Source organism: Silene latifolia, chromosome 6 (genome assembly GCF_048544455.1).
Source record: "Silene latifolia isolate original U9 population chromosome 6, ASM4854445v1, whole genome shotgun sequence".
NCBI classification, from domain to species: domain Eukaryota; kingdom Viridiplantae; phylum Streptophyta; class Magnoliopsida; order Caryophyllales; family Caryophyllaceae; genus Silene; species Silene latifolia.
In genome coordinates, this window is record NC_133531.1 from 138,189,737 (window position 1) to 138,199,990 (window position 10,254).

The 10,254-nt window shown below is 37.1% G+C and overlaps 1 protein-coding gene across 2 annotated transcripts in view; it reads right to left on the reverse strand.

Moving 5' to 3' along the window:
- The window catches only part of LOC141587387 (mitochondrial adenine nucleotide transporter ADNT1-like), a 44,145-nt gene extending 35,892 nt beyond the window's left edge, over window positions 1-8,253 (reverse strand). Inside the window, exons 1-8 of one of the 2 annotated variants that reach the window (XR_012519758.1) lie at window positions 7,857-8,226; window positions 5,832-5,880; window positions 4,663-4,826; window positions 4,438-4,475; window positions 3,753-3,865; window positions 3,551-3,664; window positions 2,524-2,865; window positions 2,006-2,161 (exon numbers count right to left, since the gene is read on the reverse strand). Coding sequence is in view for 1 of the 2 variants with exons in the window: in XM_074408867.1 (XP_074264968.1) it covers window positions 2,078-2,161; window positions 2,524-2,865; window positions 3,551-3,664; window positions 3,753-3,865; window positions 4,438-4,475; window positions 4,663-4,826; window positions 5,832-5,880; window positions 7,857-8,017 (1,065 nt within the window). In the remaining variant the exon portion in view is untranslated. Of the gene's footprint in view, window positions 1-1,761; window positions 2,162-2,523; window positions 2,866-3,550; window positions 3,665-3,752; window positions 3,866-4,437; window positions 4,476-4,662; window positions 4,827-5,831; window positions 5,881-7,856 lie in introns of those variants that run through there. The other variant, XM_074408867.1, reaches the window with a different exon arrangement.
- Window positions 8,254-10,254: the final 2,001 nt, after the last annotated feature.

Below are 10,254 nucleotides of genomic sequence, written 5' to 3' on the forward strand. Positions count from 1 at the left end.
GCTAAATAATACGCATTACGGGAAAAGACGTATCAGCTTAGTCAGGCCTGAGCAAAGTAATACCAAACCAAAAACCCGAGATCCTCAGATATAATAAAGATTATCATGAAACCGACCCATAAATTGGATAGCTATTACTAATTTACTATTACGAATTTTCATATGAAACAGTCTCGCACAGTCACACTAAAATAGCATGAGACCGTCTCTCATAAGATTCACTACTCCATGTGAGACCAACCCCTGTACTCACTAATAGTTTAATACCTTGTCTGATATTCCTAAAGCTGATCAAATGGCCCAAGCCCATTAACCCTACCCCGCCCGGCCCGATTTTTTGAAGGGCTTGAGCCTTTAGTTTTGGCCCAAAAAAGCCCATGGGCTGGCCTAAAAATGCCCAAAATATTTTGGGGTTGTGTTTGGGCCAAACGTTTGGCCCAAATTTTCGTGCAGGGTTCGCACCCCCTTTATTCTGAAATATTTACAAGCAAGTTTCAATTAGAATCATCAGATATAGTGGGGGTAGTCGTTGGATGCTTACTTTGTATCAGTCTGTCTTGAGTTCAATCCCTATGGGCTATCAATTAGGATCATCTCCATTTTTTTTCTCTCCATTTTCTCTCACAAACCCATTTAATAATATTATCCTCTCTATACTCTATTAACCTTATATTTTTATGCATAAATCGTGAACCGTTCGATGTTGATAGAATACAATCTCGTCCGTTGAAAGAAAATGGCATTTTCATTTCTTTTGAGAAAATGGAGAGGATTTTGACTCATGGGCTATGGCCGTCATTTTTTGCACTTTATCTCATTTAGTTATAAATTGTGTCTTTATTGCTATTTAATGCCTAGTATTAGTCCTTCATTTCCATAATTGTGTTAGTTATAAATTCTTTCTATTTTATTTTTGGAACTTTACCATCACAAACCTTTTTGTGTTTAAATTTTGACGCTCATCGCGAAATTATCGTAGAACTTTAGCACCCCTTATAATCAAATTCTAGAATCGCCTCTGATTCTTACCCACGACATTGTGCGCTCATTTGAACCAAAAAAAAAATATGCTAAAACCTTGATATTTGATTCCCTTTTTATATTTGTAAGAATTAATTGACCTTGCCTTCAGTATTGGGTATCTACCGACCAAACACATGCTGTCTGTTGCGGATTTCCCTTAGCTTTCCTCTCTTCAGTTCAAACTTCAAACTTCAAACTTCAAACAATGAACTCCACAAAACTAGCAACAGTTATCACCTTAAAGCTACAATCAGCTTTTACTCCAAGACAGTTTTGGTTTAGCCAGAGTAACTATAGTAACAATATCAAACACTTCAGTCACCACAATAGCAATGATAGTAACCAGGTGAGATCAATTAATTACAGTTGAATTACTTGCTCACAAACTGGTAATTTCTCAACCTTAGCTACAATCTGTCCGATTATTTAGATTAATTACTCCATCATTGATCAACAGCAACTGAACGTCGATATTGAAAAATACGCAGAAACCAAGTTGATAAATAAAAATAAAAAGATAGAACACTGCAAATCTGTAAACTTGATGCAGCATTCGATTTCAAGACAATTAACTTACTTTCTTTGAGACCGTCTTAACTTAAGACCTCTCACAATCTCTTTTTATTGTCATCTCTAATTTGATCGTCTTAAGTTAAGATGGTCCTAAATCTTGAGCAACATTAAATAAAAGCAGTACTGGAAAAGACGTAGCAGCTTAGTCAGGCCTGAGCACAGTAATAGCAAACCCAAAACCAGAGATCCTCAGATATACTAAAGATTATTGATACGAAGTATAAAGTACATGGATCACCTAGAAAAGTCTAGGATACACAAGCTAATTATTTGCAAGAACATATAAATGAGTGAACACCAAAAACTCAGAAGACAAAAAGGTGATCGTTCCACGGTTAAACACCGTAATCAGTCGATGTGGCTTTATAAATACCCCATGACCCATGGAGGAATGCTCCCCATGATTCACCTTTGCTAGTGTTTGTTAAAACTACAAATTTCGACTAAAAAATCTGACTAAAAATTGAAGATCCCTCCCGGTTCAGTCTGATATCCTCATTTCCACCCCAAGAAGATCTTTCACCACTTCATAAGACACAAATGCAATTGCAATGGATGGGACCACCTGGAGAGGATAAGATAGAACATGTTTTGTATGAGGCCGTCTCACTATGCACAAAGTTTCATATGAAACAGTCTCATAATAAGATTATCACAAAACCGACCCATAAAATTGGGTGCTATATTAAGTTGGTGAGGGCCGGGGTTTTTTTAGTTAAGTTAGCTAGTCTCACACTAAAATAGCATGAGACCGAGCTCAATTACTCGTTAATAGTTTAATACTATGTCTGATATTCCCGATTTAATAATGCCAATTTGATCAATCTCATGGTAAGACGGTCATCATTTTATCATACAATGATTTGTGATGATAGTATTATGACGTATATATAAACATAGATATTTCCTAATAAAGGGATACTTTACCTTCACAGAATTCGGGACCAAACCCTTGTATAAGGCTCCAACACCCTCGTATTTAACGGTTTTCCTGAAGGCATCAATCATGCCTGTATATTCAAGAGGCCCCTTTCTCCCGTCACCAGTAATAACCTTCGATGCATCTTTCCAACCAACCATCTGCATTCTCCTTCGTATGACATCTAGAGGATAAGCTATAGTCTGACCAACTGTTCCAGCAGCAGCACCACACGCAAGTCTGGTTGTCACACTAAGCTCATTGTCCTGAACTAGGCCAAGCGGGTTTTCCTTGAGCAAATAGTCCTTTAGGGATTCATATACCGCAAAGTTGAGACCCACATATGGTACCTAAAGAGAGTATATATCATTAGAACAAATCACAGAGCCAGAATGACCCTGCGAAAATTTTCAAATTGGTAATTATGAAAAAGAAATTAGATTTCAAAACTTTTTAACACCAACATTGGACAAAAGTGCAAAAAAATTCCAAGCTATCCCCGGATCTCCCATGTTTTAACACATTATTCAAATCCTGATTAAGATCATTGATGACGGATTTTTTAACTTAAGATGTATTCTGCCTCTCACCATGTATGATCAATTGGTGCATGTAAATAGCAAACAATATGCTAGAATCAACACATAACATCAAAGAATATAGAATGCTTTGGAGTTTGGTGCTAGGAGAAAAGGAAAGGCTGATCAAAATTTCTGGTGGTTTAAGAGACTTGAAAATCAGACTGGAAATGTCAGATTACAACTTTTCCAGCAAGTTCAAAAGCTATCAGCATCAATCAATTATTGTTATATTCGCAATTCGCAAGCGTCAAACGAAACTCTATTTAGAAAAGTAAACCGATTGAATGCGTATAACATTAAGAGATAGGCAAACAACTCATTAGTCATTACATAGATTGTTTAAACAAAAGCACAAGGAGCCAGGAGGAACTTCCATAAAAGTTAAAACTATGCCAACCTTATGACGCATTCAATTCCAATTACTTTTATCCAAAGGCATTCACGTATTACTTACCACACCAATAACAGAAGGGAGCCATCCTTTGTACAAAGCCCGGGCACCCTCTTCGCGGAGTACAGTTGTGAGAGCATGATATATCCCCCTGTACTGTTGAGGTGATTTATCGGTCTGGAAAGACAAACAATGCCGAATCAATATGGCAACAAAAAGGAGTATTTTAACGATAGTTGGTGCACAAAAAATCTTAGTGCCATACCTGAACAGTTAGGCGACCTCGTACCATGTCCATCGGGTAAGTTGCTGACATGGCAATAATCCCAGCACAAGCTCCAGCTCCAAGACGCAACAGAGGATTCAATTCAGCATTCTCTGCGGAGCACAATACCAATAACAAGTTTTAAAAGAAGGATTCATCATAATGCAATCTAGTAATCTACTGAAAGATCTGACGATAAATTGAATTATACTCCCTCCGGCCCGCTCATTTGTTTACCATTCCCATTTTAGGGTGTCTCATTCATTTGTTTACCTTTCTATATTGGGGGTGGTTTTTATGAGTATTTTGATCATCCATATCCATAATGATCCACTTCTCATTCAGTAACACTAACCAGAAGTGGTCCCCCCCCATCTCCTTAATAATTGTGCCAAAAGCAAAGATAAACAAATGACCGGGACAGAGGGAGTAACTTCAAAAGAAATCAAAGTCTTTCGTAACACTGAGAAATCCTAGAATTTCTGTACATGATAATTGATTGCAGTGCATTCAATAAGTTTTTCTATTATATCTATGTTTCCTCTTGCACAAATTTAGCACTATGGCTATGTAAACAACGAGACGCAGCAATAGCAAAATTAATCTCCAGAGTCCAAACAATGGGAGTCCTGATAAATAGAAAAGGGAATGGAGCTATTTGCAACAGAAACTGGGTTGCTCGTACCATTTCCAGGTTGCTGTCGATAAAGCCAGAGAATTCCCCTACATAATGAAAAAAAGCCATCAGTAGTTTCAAAGATCTTAAAAAATAAATGTGATATAACAATTGAAGCAGCAAGCACCAAGTTTCACGAGTCCGTTACTTCGCACTGCACAAAGCTAGTGTCGCTAAAAGGATCTTCTGTTATGTGCTTAGGAAAGTACAAGAGTTATAAGACACCAGACATACTTGGATGCCTGCTCATAACTAAAGAACTTGACTGCTGAATTCGGGACAATGCGCGCGCAGTTGGTTCCATTGCCTTTGAACAGTCCACGAACTCCTTCTGTCTGCCAAATATACTTCAAACCCTGAATAGTTCCATTGTATTTGATGTTGTGAGGATTCTGAACCTGAAACTCACAAAACAGCCATAATTTAAAAATGATACAATGACTCTCAAAGCCAAACTAGAAATGTTGAATCTGGGAATTGGGATATGAGGAAGCAAGAATGTGACTGTTTTTATGGGATTGATATTTTGTTCAAGAAAAAGCTCCATGTTTTCAGAGTGCCGTGTCATCAGAAGGGTGGAGTGTGAGAAACGCTTCATGATACATGCAACCAAAGTGGAGTGTCGAAGAAACATAGGCCACCACTGGTTGGAATAACCTGTTCTGTAGTAGTTTCGGATAACATCTGAATAAGAGATAAGGCTCAACTGGCAAAAGACTCGTGTACTTTCAATCAAACTCAAGCAACAAAATGTCTTGGTATGCCAAGTGTTTACAAGGAGGAGAATCTTTTGGGTTTTGCCATCAGCTCCAATCAGCAGCTTCTCCCTTTAAATACTCTTGCCGGTGACTAATGTAGATGCTTTTTTTAATGTAGTAAAATTTTGGCTTTGAGTGCGCAAATAAATAATACTGTATTAATTTGAGAGCTCATCAGTCTTTTGCGGTGTATCAGTAATTCAGTATTGAATTCACATTCCCCTGAGGCCCTGACTAATACACTAATAACACGTGAAGATTTCAGCCAAGTTGTAGCCCACTGTACGAAAAAATAACACACAATTTTTAATAGAGGTAGGACAAGTCGGTAGGGTGGAATGTGGTTGCCTATGAGTCTCATAGTCATTTTGTTATCTTTTCACCTTATTGATGAATATAGGGTTATCATTAATACACATATAGTATCATATTTCTCCTATAAAAAAACAGTATCGAAACTTTCAGAGATTTTGAGGATTAGATAACAATGCAGATGAATAAGGACAACATCAGAAAATGATGCAAGCTGTTTTATGTATTGCATAGCTGTGAATCACAGCAAAATGAAAGATGAGATGCACAGATTACAGAAGCAGGGAGCCGTATCAAGGGAAAGAATAATAGTACTGATAGAAGTCCACCAACCTGCAATAAAATCTTCAGCCGTTCTAGAGGAGCAACAGCTGTACGAGATCTGCAAACAAATGATTTACTGTTTGTGAACAACTGTAGACATCAAAGTCAAGTAAAATCATCTAGACTTACATAGAAAGAATAAATATAAAAGCAAAAACCACAGGAGTCATATAAGAAGCTTTAAAATATTAACCATCACATAAGGTATGGAAGTGATTTTGATCGAAGAAGCAGGCTTCAGACAGTAACTCGGCCTAATTTCTGAAGCTCCCCGACCCTCAGCCCATTGATCCCCGCAACGAACAATAAACAAGAATGAACCCTCTGTAGCAAGACTGACCAGTGTCCACACCCCATCTCAAACTTCAGATATCAGCCTTGCCAAACGATCAATATATTCAAGATGTGGCTCTTAATAAAACTCGATTACTTCCCGAAAACCATTGTGCTGCCTTGATAACTTCGTAAGATTGTCACCAAACACATCTTTGAAGTCAGCCGAGAACAAAGGTGAATACAATTGAAAGCGATGAACTAAATTCAGGCATCCTTGGCAAAGCTTTCTCAGTAGAAACCTTAAGACCCAATTAGTTCAGGATTCATGGAATAATGAGATGCATTTGTTCTCTGGGGGTAAGTTCTTAGTTTTATGCATATTTTCCTCTATGAACTTCGTTAAACATCCAGGCACAGTTGCTGAAAGAACCAGAACCAAAACAAGCTGTGTCCATTAATAGCAAACCATGCAATGATTGGTTTATCCTACTGGCTGAGTAATGATTCAAAATCAATGGATCTTCAGAGGATGAGGAAAAGACAAAAATAAAAAGAATCCTTGCTTCATTAAACGTTTTCCCGGACCCTTTTTGTCAATGGCTAAATAGAGCTAGCAGTAGCCCTCAAACTATAAGAGTCAATGTCGTCACTTTGAAACTATCACGTCAATTATTCAACACAACACACCAAAACCATGAATAAATGTCTCCAACATCAAACTTCAAACTTTCTTCCACTAACTGTTTTGTTAGTGTCTTCGATGTTCTGTCACACTTAACAATAAAAAAAATCTACAATTCACATCCAAGTAATACCAAAAATTCTACCATTGAAATCAATTTTCTTTGTGTGGTCGTTCTAAGAAGTCATTGAAAACTAAAAGCTCACTCCATTGCATTTATCCTATGAAATGCACTTTCCCATCCGGTAGTTTCTGTTTATATTTCGTTAATTTTTTTCAGAGGCATAAAAATCAAATTTTACAAATCAACTCTTCAAGAGCCAAGTTGCTAACTTTAATTATGCTCACACTATTATCAATATTCAATAACCTAGTTTTGTTGGCATGGCGAGAAAAATTGAATAGCAAGGTGCGGTAATTTTGTCAATAACTACGCAAAGCAAGTGGACTAGGACTTGCAACATAACCTACAAGTTACAGAAACAATTCGCCTAACTATGGATTTCTACATTGACTTCTTAACTACAGAACACATTAGAAAAGCTACGCTTCACATTGAAACACTATCAGAATCAAGCAAAAAAACCCAAATTTTCACGTCACGACTCACCTCATTCATTTTCTCCACATCATTTCAATGTCCAGTTACATTACTTATATACCTCTTTCCCACAGCATAATAATACACATACATTACACCAAATCTTCTATACAACACAACAATCATACACTCATAAATCACATTACCGCACCAAAACAAGATATATCATATAATCTCGATACATATAAATCAATGCATAATAAAACTGATGAGAACAGTAACAGAGACTTTCACAGCGCCGTTACTTACTTGATCAAACGAACCAAACAAATTATTCGATCATTTTTCTAACTCATTTCATCAAACAGTCAAATTAATCTACCTAACAATCAAGATCACGAGAATTGAAGTATTATACATACTACACCAAATCCTCTAATCAAAACAATAATCATATACGCACAAACTCATAAATTTCCGATACGAACACACTCAATCAATCAATCAATCAATCAATCAATCGAAAGAGTCTTACACAGCGCCAGCAATTCCGCCTGCAGCAAGAGATTTAGAAATAGTAAGAAGAGCATATTTCGGAGATTTAACACCTTCAGTCGCCGCCTTCGCTTCCTCCGCCAAATTAACGATCGTCGACACGGCTCCTTCTCCTCTTTGCTTCACATCTTCGGACGCCATTTCCGCACTCTCTTTTCTCTCCACCGTGAAAAAACCCTAGAAATCAAGCTAAACGACGTCGTATAACGGCAGAAAGGAAGAGAGAGAAGATGTGGAGAAAAAATGGGGAAATAAATAGGGATCGTAATTCGTAAGTACAGTAAGTATAGTGTTTTTTTTCCGGCGGCGTTAATAAGTGTGGTAAACTATTTTAGGGTACTGCAGAGTCTGAGTGTGTGAAAGTGACATTGATTTATCAAGGGTACATTTTTTCCAGTTTTGCTTGGTGTGGCCGATTACGATTTACGAACGTCAATCCAAAAAATAAAATAAAAATAAAATAAAAATAAATAAATAAAGAAAAAGTCGTGATTGATTGCATCGTTTGATGACTTATCCATTGCCTCATTGGTCACCAAATACCGTCGTCTACTTTTGTTTACAAATAATTGTACCGTCTTTTTGGTTTAGACCAATAAATATACGCATAAAAAAATCGGGGTAAATTTTTACATTTTTTTCATAGACATTGCATTTTTAACCCTGCTATCTCTATCATTCTCTTCTTAAGTAAAAAATACACTAATTAAAAAAAGAAAAGGAAAAACAACTGAAACTCGGAATTTCCATTCACCCCTGACTTCAACCTCCACCGCCACTACCCCTCCCCTCCATGGCCACTCACCGCCTTCCACTTGGACCATCGTCGTCCACCGTTGGTTATCTGACCTTATCTCCTTTAAGAATCTACAATCACCCACCACAAGCTCCCAACCTACCACTACCAAAAGTATAAAGAGAATATAAACTACGTTGTTTTTTTAATGAACAAGTTTTATTCTTTAATTATTTGTTTCGGGTAAAACAATCAAATGATCTACATGCAACGAATTCATAATTAATTGTGAGTGTTGCGAGACGAATATGAAGCTCTCCTTTTACGCCGTTTTGTCGATGCTTCTTTAGGCCCTCAGCCTCCCTGCACAAGTGACGAACATGGTCTCGGAAAGGGGGGGGGGGGTCTGAGGGACCATCTCCAATACCTAAGTCAGAAAGTGAACGAAGTAGTTCTACCTTAGTACATGAGTTAACTAAGATAAAATCTTTTGTTATATTGTAGAAAAATAGTGGATATTGTGAATCGTACTTACTTAAGTCTGATTAAATATTTATAGGTTAGCAATTGTTGTAATACCCGGCATTTCGAGACTTCTTTAGGGAGCTTTAAGATTGGTGAGACCTCATAGCATGTACCTTTCGTGAGGTAGCCTTGCTTGCGTGTGAGGTAGTTGGTCTGTACTAGATCGATTTATGGATAACTCGGTCAAGTGTGGGTAGTACTCGGCCGAATAGAGACTTAGAAATAATAAGAAATAGTAGACTTAGAAATAAAAATAGTACTCGAGGTTCAATTATGGGGTATACTCGACCTAGTGGCTCGGTTCAGCGGACCTTATAATTGGGAGTCGGGATTAGAATGAGTCGAGACCTATTTCATTTCCTTCATCTCTCTCTAACTATAGAACTCTCCTAAACACTCTCTAAACTCTTCCTAACCACTTTTCAATTTCCATGGAGACTAAGCATTGGATTTGGGATTTTACATCTTTCTTAATCTCCCTGTCATTCTTACCTTGTAAGTCAAAGACTTGTGCCTTTTAATCAATTGATTTTGGTTAACCTTAGAATTTGAGGGAAAGTGGCAATTTGGTCAATAAGATGGTTGAGGATTTTGTTAATTAAAGTGTTGTAGGACTTGTTGTGATAGTAGTTACTTGATTATTGTAGGAGGTGATGTTAGACCACATTTGGTCAATGATACCAAGTTTCTTTGTAATTTAATGGTTTGTTTCTTAGTTATTTCTATTAGCATTTGAAGCTCACAACTCACTCCTCAAAGATGGTGCAAGATTGATCAAGACAAAGAATCCCCCGTAGCCTAAGTTAAATGTTGTAAGCGAGTTAGTGTAACATTCTCAATTTGTCAAGTGATAGCAAAACCATGCAACAATGCAGCGCACCGTGGTTTCTGGTACGACGAATGGAGAATTTTCACAAAGGAAATAAAATTTCGAAACATGCAAGTTTAAACTTTCATAGGACTTCTTGTTTTCAAAAGATACCATTTTATAAATCTGAAACACAACAAAGAATATGCTTGCTAGTTGATTCAAAAGATACCAATCTTGTTTCTACAAGTTGATTTTAATTCCGAAAATGGATCTTTTACTTTTCTATATTTAGCAACAATGTGAGTT